The sequence below is a fragment of the Parasteatoda tepidariorum genome, chromosome 3 (assembly GCF_043381705.1).
Source record: "Parasteatoda tepidariorum isolate YZ-2023 chromosome 3, CAS_Ptep_4.0, whole genome shotgun sequence".
Lineage (NCBI taxonomy): Eukaryota > Metazoa > Arthropoda > Arachnida > Araneae > Theridiidae > Parasteatoda > Parasteatoda tepidariorum.
In genome coordinates, this window is record NC_092206.1 from 25829249 (window position 1) to 25852081 (window position 22833).

The 22833-nt window shown below is 27.5% G+C and overlaps 2 protein-coding genes across 2 annotated transcripts; one reads left to right on the forward strand and one right to left on the reverse strand.

Moving 5' to 3' along the window:
* Window positions 1-292: 292 nt before the first annotated feature.
* On the reverse strand, window positions 293-14095 carry LOC107440506 (thioredoxin-related transmembrane protein 1). The gene is made up of 6 exons (XM_043041790.2): window positions 13828-14095; window positions 12611-12726; window positions 11662-11707; window positions 6871-7147; window positions 2163-2258; window positions 293-550 (listed from the first exon to the last, which is right to left on the reverse strand). Exons 1-6 carry the CDS (start codon window positions 13962-13964, stop codon window positions 452-454), a joined length of 771 nt encoding a protein of 256 aa, XP_042897724.1. The 5' UTR covers window positions 13965-14095; the 3' UTR covers window positions 293-451.
* A 253-nt stretch (window positions 14096-14348) lies between these two features.
* Window positions 14349-21516, forward strand: LOC107440507 (general transcription factor IIA subunit 2). Its single transcript, XM_043041791.2, has 4 exons — window positions 14349-14528; window positions 16452-16556; window positions 20271-20400; window positions 21389-21516. Exons 1-4 carry the CDS (start codon window positions 14457-14459, stop codon window positions 21403-21405), a joined length of 324 nt encoding a protein of 107 aa, XP_042897725.1. The 5' UTR covers window positions 14349-14456; the 3' UTR covers window positions 21406-21516.
* Window positions 21517-22833: the final 1317 nt, after the last annotated feature.

Below are 22833 nucleotides of genomic sequence, written 5' to 3' on the forward strand. Positions count from 1 at the left end.
CAAAATCAGTTTCTCCTCACATTATTCAATAAAAACAATTGATCAGGATAAATTCACATATTTTTGAATGATTTCAGTTTTAGATAGAACGATATTTAGGTTGATATACATTTTTCTGTAACACATCGTATAGGAACAATATATACTCTTACAATGCACAAATATACAAAGAATTTCATGGTTAGATACGACTAAAAAATCTTACAATATTTATTGCATTAGTTGCTCAGCACCAAGAGTAGTACATAATAAAAACTATGGTCCTAATGATAAAATTAAGTTTTGTACCAAATCAAACTACAAGCAGATTTATTACAATTCATTTAAATTTCATTACATTTAATAAATCTGTATAAAAAATACTCATTTGAAAGATACACAGCAAAGTATAGTTCATCATGCTGCAATTAAAAAATAATGCCGGATGGATTAGGTGTCACGTAATTTTCTGTCATTCCTCATTCCGCTGCTCTCTTCTTCGTCTTAAATCAATGTCTTCACTATCATCTCTGATTACATCTTCTGCTTCAAACTCTCCATCACTTTCATGCTATTAAAAAATTAAAATTTGTTAATTGAAAGTTACTCGAATTGTATTTATGAATGCACATTCTATGTTCTTTAGAAAGATCAGATATTGCAGAGATCCTTTCTTTTTAAAGACCAATATATAGACTTTCATTTGCCATCCAAATTTACTTTTTATTCCAATAGAGGGGTGATTGTGAGCCGAACTAAAAAATCCTTGAATAAAATCATTAATGACGCATTTCGCAAAATTAATGTCTTTATAAATTTAAATCATTGATATTTTCACATGAAATTCAAAATAAATGATATGCAGCATAATTTAAATTAATAATTATGCATAATTTTACTTTTACCTCTATCACATTTCTTATTCCAACAGAAAAAAATATTTACAAATGAAAGAGATGCCAAGTATAAATTCTAGATCTAATACTTTTAAATAAATAGTCCAAAAATTTTCATACATAAATGTGATCGATGATTTCTTGAAACTTCCGATTTTCAGAAATTTCCGGATCACAATTAGCGAAAAATCTGGAAATCCGGATTTTTTCCGGAGCACAATCATCTCTGCCAATACAAGATACAAAATTAATTTGCAACGGAACTCTCTTATGCAATTAGCTCCTGAATAATCAAACGGACATAATCATTTGGCTCCTTAAACATGCTTAAACTATCAAAAATAAAAGCCATGGTTAAGAAAAATACACTAGAAAATGCTTAAAAACAGGTTGCCTTTTACAATTGATTATTTTATTGACCTTGAAGTGAAAACTGTGTGAGTTTGTAAATTTCTTTGGAAATTTTTTGTCATTAAGTACTTGTGGTGCTGAATGCTTTTTAAATACAGAATATTATTAATGGTGAACATGGGGATTGAACATATTGATAGTACTCTTGACGTTTTCAACATGGGACACTCTGGCTCTGATAGTTTTAGAAATTGAATAACTCAAGATTGAGCATTTACAATTTGCTTCACGATAGACAATGAATAAGTCAAAAATTGGAAACTGACAGATAAACATCGCAAACTCCTGTCTTCATAGAAAGGCTTATGTTTTAAACAGCTGTACAATACATCAGCGACCATAAAATATATACCGATAAATATGGCACATATATTTAGACAAAGTTACAAAATATAATTAGCAACATTTGACAGAAATAAAAACTTAAAGCAACTGTAAACCTCACACTAAGATAGCAGACAGTAAATAATTTTTAAAATTTGATAGATATTTTAAAAATTTATATTAAATAAAAGATTACTTTCATCAGTCACTTATTGTTCTTTAAAAAGATTTAAAAAAATATATAACGGAAGACAAAGAATATAATAGCATTTAGTAGAAAAGAGAACATAAATTAAGTTTATGGGATTTAAGTAAAATTTTTATGAGCTATTTAATGTGAAACTCTGACAAACATAAAACATCAGTTTAAGCACAATTTTATACAGGTATATATTTTCAAATAAGAAGATTAAAAGTGCAGAAAAAAAAACATTTTCTTCAATTTTTTGGGTTTAATATCTGTGTGCGTAAAACTTTTAGTTTTATAGAGCTTTGATTATAACCAGACTTAACTTATAATTATAGTTGGATGAATTAAGTTCTCAAAGTTACCTTATTTTTATCTGAGGAGTCAGAATTTCTTGGAATTGGCTGGTATCCTCCACCAATCCTTGAAGGGCACAGGCAGTCAATAATGCATACTACAATCTGAAAATAATATACACAGAAACATTTCAATATTTTGAAGCATTTTAATAAATTTATTAACATAGCTACTCAATGAGATTAAACAAGTAAATTAAAGCAAAAATATTGAAGTTCTTTTTTTATTACAAGGTGAGTGTTTATCTTATTGGCATATCTCCTAGATTAACTGTCCCTTATTCAGAGTTAATTAAGTACAAAATACGCAAGATAGCGCATGAGAGTCCTCTTGGCGCATGAGATTACCACTTGAGAATTTTCGATCCACGAAGCCGAGTCAGAAATTTCTTTTGACTTTCTGCGACAAATCTATCTAGCACTACTAACAAAATTCTGCAAAATATTTTTTAATAGTAATTAATATAATAGTAACCAATTTGTAATAATAAAAGAGCGTTGTGTTTATAAAAAAGGTCTACATACATTGAATAAAACTGAATATAATTGTGATGCCACAATTGGCATTACATGCGATTCCTAGCTTTTGAAATTTCTTTAATAACTTATTTTTTTCTAATCATTATTAATTTAATTATATTTAAGTTAAATCAATGAGTTCATCTTCATAAAAAGCGAACATAAAATATTTTATTCTTTTCTTATCGATCAATGTAACGGCTAACTTTTTATTTCAATACCAATGTAGACTCATTAATTCACTGCCACGACTAATCGAAGAAAAAAAATCTATTTATTATTCTTTATTATTAATTTCTTACCACAAAAATGTTTCACTTACATGGTTATATTAATTCTCATAGTCTTGTTGGCAATTTGCGATCGCCAAAGTATTTTCAAACCTAATACTGATTATGGGGGGTTGGCTTTATTTTGGCTATGTTATATTTCGATAATTTGCCAACCTTGGATCTTTTCTCCATGCTTTAGTGTCTGTTGGGAACAAATTAATTAACTTTCAATTTCAAATTTCTGGCGACTGGGGGTGCCCTTTCGGGCCTCCCAGTCCCAACCTTTGAATATTATTTGCAATCAAAACTTCTTGATGTAGAGATTGTTATCTTGATCATCCAAATTAAGATGTGTATGTAACAGCTAAACGTCAATGATGATACTTCAACTATCGTTATGATATTAGTCATGGCGATCAACATCATCATAATAATTTTTTAGAATTGTAAATGCAATTTTTTTTAATAAACATATTAAAGAATATACATTGTAATATTAAGGACAATATTCTCGCATTTTGAAAGAGAAGAAATGCTTATTCCTTCCGGTTTTTTTTTGTATTTTATAAATCAAAGTCGTGCTAACTAAAAGAAATTTCTTTTTTAAAAAAAATCATGTGGACTTAAGAGGAACTTGTGAAAATCACTCTTTTCTTTCTCTCTTTTCTTTTTTTTTTAAAAAAAAGGTTACTGAAATAGACATCCGTGCTTTGTAACAAATAATATTGTATTAAAAATATCTGATTTTAAAAACTATGTGGAAATCAGAAGGAGTTGTTTTGCACTTATAAGAATTGGGTTATTCTCTACAAACAGGTTATTTTCAGGTAGTAGCAAAGAAAAGAAAAGTATAATTTTTTGCAATAAGATACAGAAGAAGACACTAGGTAAGAAAAATATAGTAGTCATGCTTAAATACTAAAATTATCAAGTTTAAAATTTTTTTTATTTTATTATTATTAAGGCGAGGGAATGATGACATGGTGAAGGAATAATAATTTCAGTCTGAATCATGTTTAAAATAATAAATCTAATATACATATTTAAAGACACACTGGTCNGACCCCCTGAATTTCGTAGGCCCTAGGCACGTGCCTAGTGTGCCTATAGGTTAATCCGGGCCTGCACACTGGTCTTTAACTGCTCTTAAAAAAATGGTAAAACAAAACTATACTTTTTCACTGGTCTTTAAAAACATTAGAACCAATACCTCATAAAAGTTTCCTTTTTTCAATATGAGGGAATGAGAAAATAAGTATTCTTTTCTTTGAACTTTACACCCATAAATAAAATAAATATCCATAGTTAAAACATCAATATATAATTTTGAACTATCCCATGACAAGAAATTTGAACGCTAATTAATAAATTTTTAAAGAATAAATTAACTTCATAAATTTAAATGAATGAGAGACTATCATTTTAACATTTATACCATTTGATTATTCAGTTTTTTTTTATACACTCAAAAATCTATCAAAAATTATATCACTCTTAAAATTGCAATGTTAAAGCAAACACAAGTTTTTATTTATTGATTTTCGTATGCACAGTGATTAAGATAAATTTTTTAATTAAAAAATAAGCAGGATTAAGTTAACTTTGTTTTTTAAATTTTTTATCTATTTAACAAAATTCTGTATCATTCAGGTCTCATCGAATACAATTGACTTTATCAGTATTTTAGTTAAATATTTGCATACTCATGGCAACGAAACACTACATTTTAAAAATACAAAGCACGTAAGCTTTACAGCTACAAAATTAAGCTGGTTTTGGATTTACAGCACTTCACAATCTATTTTATCAACAAAAAAAGTTTTAAAAAATTTAACATTGAAATATTTGTTATGACATTTGAGCATAGTATAGAATTTTAAATGATTTCATTTGATTTTAAAGAATTTTATAAAAACAAAAACTTTACTATAAAACAATTTTGTTCTAAGCATATTTAGCAAACTTTCTTTTTTGATTAGTATTGTTGTTAAGCATTAATCCTTAACTTGTTTCATGCAATCACTTAGTAAGATCAAACAAAAGCTGTCCTGTTGCTATATAAACCAACATATCAGTGCCAGTGGGGTTGATAAAGACACTTTTTTGTCTTCAAATCACAGCAAATAATTTGTAAGATATTCTTTAAGTCTTATAATTTTCAGTTGAATTAATGCACAGTTTGTAAAAAAATTTCACTGTTTAACAATTTAAAGATATCTAGTAATTGAAACTTGGTAACAACTTTTGATAAATACACTTATTTAAATTTTAGACAAAGAAAAACTAACTAAAATAGCAAATGTCATTATTACTGCTTCAAGAACTACTAGGTATGCACATTCTAAAAATGCTATTTAAATAATTATGCAGTTTAGTAGACATAATGAAGTCTGCCAAGTTGACCTTAATTATTCGATAAAATATATAGGAGTAATACCCTCATAACCTGATTATCTGTCAATCTTGTAAGTTGATCACTAAAACAAGTAAAGTTTGTCTAGCAGCACTATGTAATACTATTTAAAAACCATCTTATGTTAGACAGAAAATTTTCTTTCCAGTAAATATTCAGCCATTTTGAAACATACATTAAAATTTCCTTACATTGGAGAATAGTAAAAAAAGCTAACATAAACTCCTTGGTGAGTTGACCACCTGGATTAACTATAAAGGGCTTATTTATTTTCTAAGTAATCTAGCGCACTTTCCTACATCTGATATTTTTGAACACTTTTTCTTCCATTCACTGTAAACAGGTATCAGTTGAAAAGTATTTCCTCCGGTTGCAATAGTTGTCATTTCAGTAAAGAATTTTTTAAATATGCTTGGTAGGTTAAAAGGACAAATAGCTTTTCTTAGCAATAACAAGCATTAGAAATTTAACAAATAACAGGCAAATTACAACAGGTAGGGGAGTGTCGGGTACCCCGCCCACTGTCAATTTCATATGTATAGAATATTTTTTCAAGTCAATGGGTCATCGGACATTAATTGTTATATTAAAAAAGATTATTTTCAAAGTTTCAAGTATTTATGCAGCTGGTAATATGGCAAACAATAGTTTTGAAAATATATTTAATACAGTAGTCATGAAATTAAGAAAAATTGGTTGAATATTTCGATCAAACTTCATTTTAATACTGAAAAAATAATTTTTTCTATACATACAGCATTAAAGTATGCAGTCTTAAGTTTAATTTGCACAAAGAAAGAAGTTTATACGTGAAAAATTGTTTGAGTAATTTCAAATTTACAAAAAAATTGGATTTCAGGTAGCCCCGCTCACATGAATGTCGTGTATCACAGTCCAATTTTATTTCGTCGATAAATATATGGTTGCAAAGATTATTAGTTTATTGCTTCAAATTTGAATGTTATATGCATTTTTAACAACAACCTATTAATATACATTAATAATAATAAAAAGTATGACATTTGTTGTTATTAAATGATAGAATTCACTAAAAGTATATAAATATGTAACAAATAAAATAATTTTGTGATAAAAATGATAAATGAGGTTTATCTTTTGTCAATACATTGGTCACTTTCATTTACACCTGAAAAAACAGTAAAAAAAAACATAATTTTTGTAACTGGGCGGGGCTACCCGACACATTTTAAAACAGCAGAAAAACATGTTTTTTCAAATTTCTACTTTTTTAAGTTAAACTATTCTTTTTTTGATTTATATTTTCTGCATTATTTAATTAAATGATAAAACAATAGAAACATACAAAAATATTGAATATTACTCAATATTATACAGAAATATAAGCAATAATCCTTAAGTGGGTGGGGCTACCTGACTCTCCCCTAGATATTGTCAAAAAATGCTTGTGAACATTACTTTGCTAAAAAACTCTATTCATATTTTTTGAAATATTACAAAAAAATATTGGAGAGAAAGAAATTTCACAGCTTACCAAGCCAAGAAGAGCACCAATCAAAATAGTCAAGAGTCCAAAAATAATGTATGAGCCCCAATATGGAATTCCAAAATCTTGAACTAGACTGGTGTGCATATTTCTCAAAAATATGGCAAGCTTGAAAAAATAAGATACAGTTGACATCTGAAGAGATTGAGGGGATTTCCAACTAGATACTGGATCAATTGAAGTCCACTTTTTTTCTTCAACAAAGCTTATAAAAGAATCTTTGTCTCTGGCTCCTCTGTACTGTCTAAATACACCATCTTTAACACTGAAAAAAAAAAAAGTAAACCACCATACCTTCAATAAACTAAAAAAAGAATTATAAAAAAGTGTTTTCTATATTAAAATCAGATTTTTTTCAAAATGAATTAGTGAGTAAACATATCCATCATTAAAGATATTAGAAGTTAAATCTTCATTAAAATCTTTTAGAAACCGATATTAAAATGAATAGAGTAAAGTAATTTTTATAATTAAGCATTTTATAATTGTCTTAGCCTGTAGGAGAATATTAAAAATTGATTTCTTGCTTTTACGTCCTTTTTGTACTGATTTAAATGTTCAAAAAGTTCACACAAACAAATATTATCAAAAGAAATACAAGTAATGTACCAAAAAAATACCTTATTGAATTCCCAACATTAGCTTTTAAGCTATAAAATATATTTTTTGACAGGAAAAAATTACTTATTTATATAAATGGATTCTAAAAAATAATAAAAATATTATAGCAAGGGGAAAAAAATAAGACTTCAAGTGGCTAAAAGTAAAACTCAAAATTTTGTAAGCTTAATTTTTTATTTAATTCAAAAAATTATATTAGATATTTAATTTTTTAAGTACAAAAAATACTTTAAAGTTCTTGAACAATAAATAGATTTTGTCCTCCATATACTAATAAGTTCTACAGTTCAAATGTTATCTTTAAACAAATAAGAGATTATGTAAGATTAATGTAATGTATGCAAATAAATATAAATAAGTAAATGCAGTACTAAATTTTAACTACTCCCAATCCTTTATTTCACAAATAAAGTTTTCCGATCTTTAACATCTGATGTTAAAAGTAAAGGAATTATTTAAAATAATATAAAATAAATAATAAAAAAAGAAAAACAAATTTTATTTGCATAGCATTAAGTATGCGTAAGATCTTGTTAACTTCCAAGCATACAATGAAAAGATCTAAGACATTGAAAATTTGATAAAAAGTGACCTTCTACACAATTTTCCTTACTTCTTTTTATCAGAATGTTAAAGTAATGAGGCAAGGTAAAAATGTAAGATAAGGTACATAATAGGTTACAATAAATGAATTAGTAATATGGAATGTTTTCCTATTTTTAGTATTGTTATAATGATACTAGATAAGAATTTAAAGAAAATTCTGAGTTCAAAAACAACAATTTTAAGGTTTTTAATTATAAAGGAAATATTTGATATCTTTAAAAGTGTCACATTTAACATTCAATAATTATTATCAACTACATATTTGCTATACTGCAAAATTTTTTTCTTTCTAATTTGTCTTTAATGTACGTTAATTTACAATGCATTTAAATCCCAAAATAAGTTGTTAAATAACAGTTACTTGCAACCAACACAAATAAGGATATCTTACAAAATAAATTGTAAGAAATTTATGCAAAAACAAAATTTACAAGCATATATCATAGTTTTGAAACGATTAAGATTATAACGAATTCAAGGAATTAAAATCTACAAAACAAAGACTTTTCTTTAAATAAATAAATTGAAAAGTGACAGATAAATTGACTATTTTGAAAAATATGTAAGTTCAGTTATAATATTATTTTTTTATTATTGTACTTTTAAAAGTACTGCATACATGATTGGAAATTTTTAAATTCATATTGTATACATTCAATACGATTATTTTTAAAAAGACACTGCCACCACACGATTGAAATGAAGCATCCTTTTTTTTTATAATGATTGTAAGTTTTGGAAACAATCAGTTCATATAAGAACAATTTTTCAATAAAAATTAATTTTTTGAATAAACCAAGATAAATAAGGAAAATTTTGAGAGAAAACAAATAGATGGAAAGAAAACAACACTTTATGTAGTCTTAAATAATATTAAGCAGAAACTAAACAACGGGAGAAACTTTTCATCGTTCTGTTTTACCCTCCATAACTAATATAAAACATAGAAAAAAGTTAGTTCAGGGAAACCTAGAGTAAGCCATGAGAAATCAGGAAATTTTGCTTAGGGTGCATAGCCAATCAGGGTGGATAGTCAAATCTCTCAACGAAAAATAAGCACCTACTTTTTAAGTACTCAAAAAACATTTTTAAGCACTACATACATTAACCAAATTTAAAATAGTTTTCACACGATAAAATAACAACTAGTTTTTGACAAAGAATTCTTTTCTTGATTGTATTAGCCACGATAAAAAGATCGAGATTTTTCGGTTCAATTTCAGAGGATGGAAAATTAAGTGTGAAATTGAGAATATCTCGCAAAATGCAGCAGAGTTGCCCATGAGAGTGCATGAATCTCACCAAACCCAGTTCAGTAGACGCAAAAGCGGACTCCCAAGTATTTCATCAAACATGTAACATGATTGGGGTGCCAGCATATGATGCGGGCCAACGGTACGCTGAAATAGATTGTGGTCGACTGATTTGTGAAAACATAGAATAGAACAGAGTGAAAACCCCGCTTTTGCATAATACGCAGTGAAAATCGACACAGTAAAGGAAAAAATCTCATTTTCGAAAAGGAAAAATTAAGCACTTTTTAAAAACTCCCCATGAAAAAAGCACCTTTAAGGGCTTTTAAAAAACAAAAATAAGCATGTTTAAGCACTTTTTAAAAACGCTACGCACCATGGAAATCTTTTGCTAAATTGTGTAAATCAGAATCACAATTTGTAATTTTAAATCATGAAAAAGTAGTTTTAAATCACATTTGAACTGTTAGGAAAAAGAGTAAAAATGAATATTTTTTTTCTTCTTCTCGGGAATTCAAAAAAGATAAACTTTCTTTGAAGAGGCGGGTCTTCTGTTTTAGTAACAGTAAAAAAATTTTTGCGAACAGTATTCATGCGTTTGTGTATATTATACAAGTCTACTAATATGTGTTTATTTTGAGAATTTTGTTTCAGTATTTCAAACAGCATGTCTCACTCTAGATTTACAGGAACTTACTTTTTCTAGATTTGAAATTTTAAATTACTTATACAGGGTAAAAAGAATTCCAGATAAGCTCTCTAGTTCTATAGTATCCTCTTAATATCTTACTCTTTTTTCTTTATATTTGAAATAGAAGAAATGCTTTACAAAAGATATTTAATTCCTTTATTTTTACTCACGGCATAACAATTTGAGATAAAGAATAGTCGTGAAATGAGACATATATTCACACATCAATCAAATGACAGTTCACATATATTTTTTAAATTTATTTTATAACAGTTGTTGAAGAGCCGAACCAATTTTGGGTTTACGACTTCTGGTATTCAACTCTGTAGCCTCATAATTTTGAACCCAGTTCAAAATACAAGGGAACTCATGGATCAAGGTATTGAGAGAAATTTGCCCCTGTGGAGGACTTTTGGATGGAACTAACCCGCCTTTGTGTTACACTGAGAGGAAAAGGATGAAAAGGTTAGTTAAATGGCAAGAGGATTCTAACCTAAGATCAGTCTAACATTGAGGATAATTTACACCAGGACTGTGGTCGGTGTAAGTCGGGTGCAGAATTAGAGTTTACATTGATTGAACAAGACTGAAAATAGCTTTTGATTTTTATGAAGCAGAGAAGCTTGCTAATAACAAAATTTTAATCGTAATCACTAATATTTAGACAGATTTCTAATAAAAATTAAGATTATTTTTTTCTGTAACTGTAATCTTTAAATTTAGTTAAGTTTAATAAAATTTGTGTAATGTTAGCCCAATATATATATATTTTTCTGCTATCATAATAAAACTTTTAGATCTCTGAAATATTTCTCCTAACCTGTAGGGAATTTAAATATAATTATATACATAGAAATATATTTTCATATTAGAACAAATGTAATATTTTTACAAGACACAATAATTTTATATACAGTGAAACCTCCTGGTATCGACCACTCTCTGTTCGATAGTAAAATGGTCGTTAATGGAGGTTGGTCTTTCTTAGGAGTATTTCCATTAACTTCAAAATGTTATCAAAGTTATATGATTCTTTGCAAAAAATTTTAATTTTACTCAGTGTCATTTTCTTGGAGCAAAAGTACTTTTAAATAACTGAACAATTATGTTTTTTGTTTAAGTAGTTTGCTAAAAATTTGTTAGCTTTAAAAAATGAGAAGAGGTTTGTTTGTTTGAGATTCTTAGTTTTTTCTAAAATAATATCTTTTCCTCTTAATTAACTTTTAACTCTAAAAACAAATCATTGATAGCATCGTCTTTAGTGTACGCTGACTGCGTCATGAGCTTGTAGATCTTTTTCAGAGATTGTCAAAAAGAGCTCTAAATAAGAAAATCACACAAATATTTTGAATGCATTTTATCCTACTTATTTGTTTTGATATTTTCTCGTGTTTCCTTATTAGACTTTTTCTGCATTTGGTGCAAAGGTTTGCCCAGTCGCTGGGATAGGTTTTAATGGTCTCTCCTAACGGTTTTCTTCAACATGAAATCCATGTAAAAAAATTCTGTGACTCTCAGAAGTGGTTGCTACATAGAGATGGTGTTTCCTGGAGGTTTCATTGTAATTGAAAAACAAGTTAAAATTTTAATATTTGATTCGTTACTTACTGAAATATTGTTGGTAAAGCTGTAATCATAAAACGACCACTAAGACCTAGGAAAATATAAACAATTAATCATAATGATAATTTCTACAGTTACATATTATTTTACTATTTTGTTACTCTTACCATAAGTTAATCTATAAGTAGCTCCATATAAAAATATATAACATAAATTATACATAACATATTATATTTCTAATTGTATATGAAAATCTATAAGTAGCTCAATATAAAATTCAGTTAAATTTTATGAGCTGGTAAATAAACGAATCAAACTTATCTTCCAATGCATTATTTAGCAAATATGGTGAATAATCAATATCTAGTACAAATATCAGTGTGTGGAATTTTTTGTTGTATAAAAATCTGTGAGTAAGTAAAAAAGGATATGAGAAAGGATGTTACAGATGTATCCAACCTTCAAGGTGCAATATAAAGGAGAAACATGAAATATAGCTAGTTAATAACGATTTTTTAACCTCTTGCTTTCTCTAAGGCTCATATTTCCATTGAGTATCAAAAAAATACTACAATTATGGGTTATACTAAAAATGAACAAATTTTACCTGGACTAGTTGTAACATCAACANTTTAATACTAAGAAAAGAAAATAATAAAAGTATCAAAAATTTAAAACACTGTTTTTTAACTTTTAAAATCAATATATATATCGATAAAAAAAATTAGTTGATTTAAATCAATGATTTTTTTAAAAAAATCATTTGGTTTAAATCATGATTTAAATCGTGATTTTAATCAAGTTGATTTAAATCAACAAACCCTGCCTACAGATGTATCCAACCTTCAAGGTACATAAATATAATGGAGAAACATGAAATATAGCTAGTTAATAATGGTTTTTTAACCTTTTGCCTGCTCTAAGGCTTGTATTTCCATTGAGTATCAACAAAATACTACAACAATGGGTTATACTAAAAATGAACAAAATTTACCTGGACTAGTTGTAACATCAACACTGCCAACTTTAATACTTAAGTCATCACTCCATTGGGCAAACTCTTTCCATAAAGGTTGCAATTGTTGACAAGCAGGGCACCATGGTGCATAGCTAAACAATATAACAATTAATATACAAGATAAACATAAATCGAACAGCCAAACAATATAACAATTAATATACAAGACAAACATAAATCGAACAGCCAAACAATATAACAATTAATATACAAGACAAATATAAATCGAACAATTATATTATTGTAATATTTGCACATGAATGAGCAAAGTGATAAAATTTTATAAATTAAATACATTTTATTAAATAAATAATCTCAAGAAACTGAAGCGGTAAGATTACCCAATTAAAACTTTTTAGTGGGTTATTTATTTTAAACAAAGGCATCTAGAGTATCATTTATAATACAAAACGGGACATCAAGAAAATTACAGACTGAAGTTATATAATTTCAATCTATAATTTAAAATCTTGACGACTAAGAAGGGATACATAACTTGCCTTTAAGATCATAGAAAGACCATAAATCTGATTCAAATCGTGAAGGAAGAATTTAAGTATTCAGTGATCTGTGAAATATTTTAGAATGAACTTCTGTATAATTGCAGAGAGATGAAAAGTTCAGTCAAATTATCACATATTTTAATTAATTTCAAAATAGGATATAGTGCATTTTTTAAATACGAGGTTTTTTAATGCTACAGCTGTATACTTTCAACTTTTGTTGTAACACTGCGGAAAAAATAAAAAGACACATGGAAAAGGGGACTATAATGAAAGGTATTCTTTCATACTACATATTAGAAAAAGTAAACTAATGACAACACAAACCTTTTTTTTTTTAACCCAATAGAAGATTTTTGTTAGACTATATGATGAATATAAAATGGACACTACAATTGTTTTTTCTTTTTAAATACAGGCACTAAGAAGTTCAAGAAATATTGTTTGAAACAAGAAGGAAATAAAACCTATGATTTGGGGATGATAAATATCTTTGAAGCAATGAATAGGCCTTTTTTTAAAAGACTGTATTGGATAGCGGATAGATTTTGCTAAGCAGAGAGACTCAAATGCGTCTTAAAGTCTTCAAAATAAATTACCCAATTATGGGCAATCAACACAAAATATTTATAGAATTTTTAAAAAAAAAATTATTTAACACATTTAAATGAAAATAATAAAATTACGTACAATTCAACCATCCACTCCCCAGTTATAATTTCAGACCACGTATCTTCATTTAGAACTCTCAATTCACCTTTTGAAAACACAATTGCAGGAAAGATGACAATTAAAAGAAGAACAACAGAAAATTTAGATGTACTCATGTTAGAATTTGTAATAGTCCAGAGTTGATAAAGATAGTTTAATACGGTGATTTTGTTTACTAGCAGTTTAATACAGTCATCTCATCATTACAAAACTAGTTTTCTTCAGTTCTTTTTTATATATTTTTATTTTAAAAGGGAATATAGTTACTGCCATTTTGAAACATGTAAATGTTAATCTAAAATTAATTACTTTAAATTATTTTTCTCGAATATTTGGTTGAATATTTATCTAGAAAACATGAAAAAAAATTTTAATCAATTAAAATTGCCTCTGACAAATTCTTTTATAAAATACGAATATTTCAAAGCTAAAAGCACAGTCTAAGCTATTTCCAATTTACTGTCACTACCAATTTTAACAGACTTTAGTCGGGCAGAGATAGACAGCCAGAAGTTTAATCAATCCTGACAAATTTCAAGAAAATAAAGCGAAGCTGTGAATTTGATTATTTAAAATTTGATTCTAATCTGTTTTTACTATTCTACGCAATGAGTTATCAGCTATACAGAAACACTACACTTGGCCATACTTTGCAGGAATCACTGGATGAGCTAATTCAAGTAAGCGTAAAATAGCTTTTAGATCTATTTCTTTTGAAATTATTGTGTATATATTGTAGTAGTGTGTTATGAAGAAGTTTTTGTGTTTATTATTGTAAGAATTCTTGTTATTCTCTACAGCAGTGAAAGTTTCGTTTTTTTTTACTTTCAGCCTAGCAATTAAAAATATCAATTAATGGCAGAAAAAAATTATCAAACTTAGCTCTCAAGCACCAAATACAATAGTGAATAAACAACATTAAAACCGGATTAGTATGCTAATGCTCAATAATATTGAATCCATATTTGAGAAAAGTAAATTATTAATAAGGCCTAAATAAATCTATAATTACAGTCGAACCTCGCTAACTCGAACCTGGATTTCACGTATTTTTCGATATCTCAAAGGAAAAAAAATTCCCTTCAAATTTGCTATACACTCAATGTTAAAAAAAAACTTGATTTCACGATTTTTTTTTTCTAATCCCTCCATAACTTGAATTTTTTTTTCATAAATGAAGCAGATTTTTTTTCTAAAATTAAAAAAAATTTTCCAAAAAAAAAAATTTATAAAATTTAAGAATGACTGACAAGGTATGGAATGATGTGTCTTCCTCTACGATAATGAATGGCTTCAAGAAGTCTGGATTCATTAAAGATCACAAAAGTAGTCAATCAATCAATAGAGTTAATTCTGCTTAAAACTGCACTGAAAATGATTGGAACAGATTGACCGGACTAATGAAATTTCATGACTTTGTAAACGTAGATGATGCAATAACAGTGTGTGGTCAGTGGGTTAACAATGATATTATCGCTCAAACGAAAGCTTCTTGTGAACTATCAGAAGAAGAGAATGAGGAAATCAAAGATTTACAGCCCAATGTTACTTGCAAACAAGCACTTTCTGCAGTGGACACTGTAAGGAGATTTATTAAGAGGCAGCCGAATATGTCAGAAGAGACATTTAAACCACTTAGTCCACTTAGAAAGTGTTATAGACAAACTTTCTTACACATCTCTAAAGCAAACAATTGAATCTTTTTTTAAATGAAAGTGTAAAAAATGTTTTTAGAATAAATATGGAATAGTAAATAAGGTGTGTAAAGAGCATTTTTCTTTATTCTACCATCGATAACATGCGATTTTCGATATCTCAAATTTTTTCTACTCTCTCTTCAAGTTCAAGATATCGAGGTTTGACTGTATTTAAAAATATGCATGTTAATTAAAAAACAAATGTAAATACATGAATTTAAAATATAAACGCATGTAAGTTACGTGTATTTATTACATTTTTATTCTTAATTTAAAATGCAAACGCACGTAAGTTAACATGGATTTATTTCATTTTCTTTAAAATGGCTTTTTGTCTAACACCTATTTTTTTAAAATTGGAATGATTGTATTGGTACCTATGCCAAAGTAATAGACATATTGTAGCATTTCAAAATTTCAGCTATCAAAAAATTAAAAAAATATTATAGTGGGGACTCGGTATACCTCTTAGCAAACCTCTACATATTTTTTTTAGAAATTTTGGAAGTTTCCCTCTGGTATCTTGGCAATTGTGGTGGCATACTGTGGCAGAAAAATGTTGAGGCCTAAATATTACATTAAAATATCCCCATTAAAAAAATTTTAAAATTCATTTACAGTTTATTGGATCTATCTCGTATAGTGCTAATCAAACATTATAAAGCCAACTCCATAGCCATTTAGTTTCTTCCTTAACTTCTCTAAGCAACTTAATTTCATCTCTAACACACATCAACTCTAGTCTTACACATTGTTCAGAATCGACCTGAAAACTGCATCATTTATAGATAACTCCTCCCACCCTTTGTGATAGATTTTTTAAAATTAAAATATGCTATTCAAAGCATATTCTATTATGCAGAACACATTATTATAAAATTCTAATACAATATTACACATTTTCAGTGTGGACAAATAACTCATCAGTTGGCCTTAAAAATACTCCTGCAATTTGATAAAGTGATCAATACTGCATTGGCGCAAAAAGTGAAGTCCAGGTTGACTTTTAAGGTATGATTTAAATATTTCTTAATTTTTAATGTCATAAAATCTTTTGGGAGACAAATTCAGATACTTCTATTACAGGATTGTGCTTGGTAAAGAAGAAATAGTTTGTGTGACTATTCAGGGCTGTTTCCGGATACGGAAGCAAAGGAGAGCTAGGGAGATGAGAATAAATGTAAAGGGCAAAATGATTCATTGAAATGGCAAAATTGTAAATCTAAGGCAAAATCAGTTACCTTTGCTGAGATTTAAGTGATATTGATAATAGAATTTATACGACAAAGTTAGTATATAAACTCCTATTCTCCTAGTTGTGGAGATAATGCCCTGCATTTTTTTCTATCTACATCTTGCCTCCTAAAGAGATGAATATACATTGCTATATACAGAGTGATTCTAAAAAGATGGGCAAAATTTTAGGAAGTGATAGTACACACCCAAGNTTGCGATAAAATCGTTACAAATAAGCCATGTCAAAAAATGGTTATCTAAATGAGCGATTCTTTACTCGCGATTCGTAATAATATCGTGCTAAAATATCGAAGTTTTAAAAACCGGGCGGAAATGTGCAGCAATAACTGTTGAAGAACGGATCTAAAGTCATTTAGATTTTCCATGAAGTTTGCACAAATAAAGCGTTTCATACTTTCAAAAATCGCTATTTCAGAAACTACTTGAAAATGGGTAGCAATAACTACCGGAAAGTCATTGGAATTGGCACATACGAAAAGCGTCAAAAGTGGTAATTAAAATTCGTAAATCGTAATAATGATGTATTAAAAATATTGAGATTTTTAAAACTATGCTGAAATCCGTAGCGTTAACCATCGAAAAACTACATTGATTGAGATTGGGAGCGTCAAAAACTTAAAAGTGTAAATTTAAACTACCGAATTTTTTTATTATTTTTCAAAAACAAATATTTAATTTTTTTCCCTTTTGTTCAGATTGCGGCCGCGGGCCGCACATCGAGGGTTGGCGGGCCGCATTTGGCCCGCGGGCCGCAGGTTGAGCACCCCTATGCTATACGATGAATTAGATAAAATCCCCATCATAATCCAGCTTGTATATTACGACGTTGAATTCTGAAACCTAATTAAAAAGTTTTCCATGAAAGTAATCCTAATTTGAAATATTGTTCATTTAAACTTTAAGTAAAACTTAAATATAAAATTATTGGTTTGGAGCTTGTTATTTACATTTTTTACACATAGCTAATTCATGAAATACAACTTCAGCAATCAGAAATCTTTTCTCCTGACAAGCAGCAGAAAATTCAGCAGCGCTACTACCTTAAGATGAAAAATGTGTGCTTCTTTTATTTCTCTTGATTCTGACATTCTAGACATTGCATTGTAGCTAGTTTACTTCTTAATATCCAAACAACCATAATATGTTCTGCAAAAACAAACAGCCATAATAGGTTTTGCAAAAGTTAAAGCTTATAATCATATTAACTTTATCAATTAAAAAAAGGAATTTTTTTTCTTCTTCACGGTTTATGAAAAAGTCTTAAAAGTGATCTTTACTACTCATGCATGGCGCGTAACGTTTTTAAAAAGTGCTTGCTTTTGATTCTCATTTTTTTAAACGCTCTTAAAGGTGCTTTTTTCATGGGGTGTTTTTAAAAAGTACTTAATTTTTCTTTTACCTTGTCGATTTTGACTGCGTATTATTCAAAAGTGTAGTTTTCACTTAGTTCTATTCAGCCTTTTCACAAATCATTCCACCAGAATCTATTTCGATGTACCATCGGCCCGCAATGTATGATAACACACCAATCATCTTACATGTTTGATGAAATACTTGAGAGTCCGTATGTGCGTCTACTGAACTGGGTTCGGTGAGATTCTTGCTCTCTCATGAGCAACTGCTATATTTTACAAGATATTCTCAATTTCAGACTTCATTTTCCACTCTCTGAAATTGAACCGAAGAATCTTGATCTTTTTACCGTGGCTGATATAATCAAGAAAAGAATTTTTTGTCAGAAACTAGTTATTTTATCATGATCATGTAAAGTCTTTGAAAACTATTTTGCATTATGTTATGTAAATAGTGCTTAAAAATATTTTTTGAGTGCTTAAAAAGTACTTTAAAGGTGCTTAGATTTGACTACGCACCTTGTCATTTATTTTAATTTGAAAGTTTTCAAACCTATATTTCAAGAAACTGTTGTTTTACATCAAGTGTTTTGTCTTTGTATTTTTAATCGAGTTTTTGGAAAATTTAATGTGTTGTTTTGGTTACTTCATTGTTTACTCTTAACTTCTATAACGTGTCAAGATAAATTTAAATAATTTGACAAAAAAAGAAATCTTATAGTTAGTTTTTTTTTTATCCCTTATGAAAAGAAAAAATTTCTCTTTTCTATATTGTTATTTTTTGATATAGTATTTTAAATTCATGACTCTTAATCTTTAACACTCCGTCGGGCGCGTCTCGAAACTTACTGCATCGGGCGCGATGTATCTGTCAGATACATCTCTGTTTTGTGTGTTTTCTGTTAATATGTATTACTTTAAATCTCCTATTTTTACTCTTTTTAGGTCCAGGCTTTTACACCCGGACCTTATATTAGTTTTTTATGTATATTTTTAATTTTTATTTAATTTTCATATATTTTTTAATATTTTCAATAATAATTTTTATTTATTAATCACAAACGCTATTACAAAAGTTAAATGCTGTAAAAAACATTTAATTAAACATGTTAAACTGTTGAAAAAGTATAAAAAGGACAGTTATGCTCAAATAATACATAATATAAAAGTGACAAATCAATTATTATAATTGAATCCAATTCTAAATTAAGTCAAATTTTTTCTTCCGATCTGTTTTACCCATTTAAGTATTATTGTCCTTTCCTACATAAAAATCATCATTATTAACATCATCACCGAGTTCTGAGTCATTATAAACACTTTTACTGCCATGACAATCAACTTCACGTGTTTNATCTTTTATGGATGTGAATTGGGACTCCTTCACAGGGTCGTTATATCATGTTGGTCGTTCTATCACAGGGTCGTTATAACACGAGTCGACTGTAGTTAGTTTTTTTTTTAACTTAAAAGAAAAATTCTCCAAGAAAGAAATAATAAATTATCCCTTATGAAAAGAAAAAAATTCTCTTTTCTATATTGTTATTTTTTGATATATTTTAAATTCATGACTCTTAATCTTTAAATTAAAATTTCTTTAATGTATTCCTTTAAAGATAAAATATATTAATTTTGTGTAAATATTTAAATCTAAGATACATATTTTTTAAAAAAAATATTTCAATAAAATTAAAAGTAAATAAATAAAAAGTTTTCCCAGGAAGTATGTTTAATTTACTCAGTGACATAAAGCAATTGATTTTATTTTCATATACATTAATTGCTGTACAGCTAAAATTTTAAACTTTCTTTTTTTTGTTTAATCCTCATTTTATTTAAATGAAGTAGAATTGTATTTTTACTGGAGCTTAATAATGCAAAAATAAATGATCTTTAAAAAGAAAAAGAAAAGAATCTTCAACCTCTTAACCCTTTCAATTTAATTAATTCTGAAATGGTTGCTTTTTCTTATCTATTTGTGTCTCATACAATGTCTTCTACATAATTTCATCTTTATTATGTCTGAATCTCTTTAGATTTTGTATTTTAAATTTGCTGGCTTTCCTTTTCTGTGTTTCATTTATTCTCTTAAAAATTAAATTTTTTTTCCTGCTAGGCTGGTCATCTGGAAACTTACAGGTTTTGTGATAATGTTTGGACTTTTGTCTTAAAAGATGTGGAATTTCGTGAGGTCCAGGAATTGATTAGAGTTGATAAAGTCAAAATAGTTGCCTGTGATGGAAAAGGTATAAATCTTTTTTACCAAACAGCTTTGTTCATTGAATAACTCAAAGCAACATCATGCTTTGTTAGTAGTCTTAAGAATCATTAATTTACGAGTGTATAAGCCAGTGTACTATGAATTACATAATTATTAATTGAATTACTTGATGCAGAGAAGGTATAAAAAAGATTGCAATAGTTATATTTATTGTCGAAACTGCTATTTTAATATATAATTATTTAAATCATATCTTGATTATTTAATTATACTTTCTAATGTAATATTATTTAAGATTTATATGTTTAAAAATCTATAATTAAAATCTAATCTATATGCACAAAAATTTTATAAAATACTGTTTTTAATAAATAGTTTCTTTTTTTTAATACTTTGTATAAAAGCATGATAAACTTAGATCGTGAGAAGTATAGCATGTTTTGAGACTAAAGGAAAAGGATATAAGCATTTTATTTTTGTTTTAAAATTTAAAAAAAGAAAAAAAAAACATTGCTTTACAGAAATTTTAATTTCTTTTCAAAAATATATTGAGTCTATAATTTTTCTATGTTTGAATAACATGAATTTTGTATAATATAAATTTTATCTCGTGAAAACAAAACTTATTGTTATTCTGAAAACAAATGGAATCATTATCAACTTATAAAAAGGCACAAAGGCAAAAATTGCATCTATTATTGAAATGGCTCAATAGATACTTTCCTGTTAGTCCCGCCAACTTTTTATTTTATTTAAACTTATAAAAAGTAAAATAAAAAAAAATGTTTAAATTTCCTTGCACTTGGGTAACCAAAGAATACCCTTTGTTTTCTAGAAGAAACTATTAAGTTGCACCAACTACTTAATTTAATAGAGAAATGCATTTTCCTTTGTTTAAAGCCCATTATTTTTTTTTAAAAAATAATTTTATTTAAAATATTTTTTATAGTATCCCTGTTTTTTAACTGCTTTTAAATATTTTCTAATATTACAAGTTTTATTTTTTTTTTCAGAGGAAAAGAAGACTTAAATCTTGGAATTGTAAATTCTTCTATTTGTTGTGTATGTCTGTATTGTCAAAAGCAATTTGTAAAAAAACTCTCTTTTATGTTTAAATAAAACTCTTAATGTGTAAAAATCATTCCTTGTAGAAATATAAGTAATTATTATGTACTTATTGTTTGATCAAAAGTATAATGCTTCATCAAATGAATTAATTTACTTCACAATGTTATTGATTTTCAGGGTTATTACAAAAAAAAAATTCAGGGTTATTACAAAATTCATGGTTATTACAAAAATTCAGGGTTATTACAAAAATGTTTAAAGTATGAACCAACTTACATGAATTGCTTCCAGAGAATCTTTATCAAGGGTGAAATTATGTTTCTGAAAATTTTGTTTAATTTCCGTTTTCAAACAATGCATTTTCCATGACCGATTTATCATTTTTCTTCTACAGCACAAATACATGCAGATGTTTTAGGTAGAAGTAAAATTTAATCTGAGTTCTTGTTTTGCAATATTTCTGATGTAATGTCATGATTTTAAAATTATTTCCTTCGTCAAGTTTGAGAAAAAGCAATTCTACAGAAACCAAGTTCTTTTAACCCTTTGCCGTTGTATTAAGTTTATACATGGGCATCAAGCTGGTCGGAATTAATATACTAGCTAGCTCAATTGAGAGTAGGCATACGACTGCAAAAGGTTAAAGAGTATACTCTGATACACTTTTAATTTTATACAAACAAGGCATATACTTTTTTTAAAAAAAATATGCTCTTTTTAAGTCTGCCTTATTGTATAATATGCCTTGTCCTATGCCTAAGTCCATTTGTTAGTAGTGTAATAGTTATAGAATTTCATTAAAAAAATCCCCTGTGTCAAAAATATTTTATGCATCACACAACCTATTGAACCTATTTTTCCTTCATCTCTGCAGTTCATTTCTAATTTAGCGGTTTGTTTATGCCATATTTTCACTAGAAAAACTTTTATTTCTCGTAGTTTTATTTCTACATAAAAAAGTTTTTTCTTTTTAAAACATGATTTTAGGGGTTAATTTTAACAAAATATATAGTATTAATAGTAAAAACATCTAATTTCCACCTTTAGTTCAAGAGAAGTAAACTATCTCTGATCACCATATCTTATTGACAGTTAAAACATTTATATATTTGCTTGTGAAAGTTTCTGAAACAGAAATATTTACAAAAATATTATGGTACTTTAAGGTAGCTTACTATACCATAAAAAAGTGTTACCAGTATTTTGATTTTTTCAAAAATATTTAGCCATGCTTTGACAAAAAGTTTTGCAATAAAAATCGTTTAACCCCTCCATTAATTTTGGTTTTAAAACAATAGTATATATATATATATATTTACAATAGTATACTTTTTTCTTTTAAATTTGACACTTAGCATGGAAAAATTTACTTACTCTATAAAATAATTGA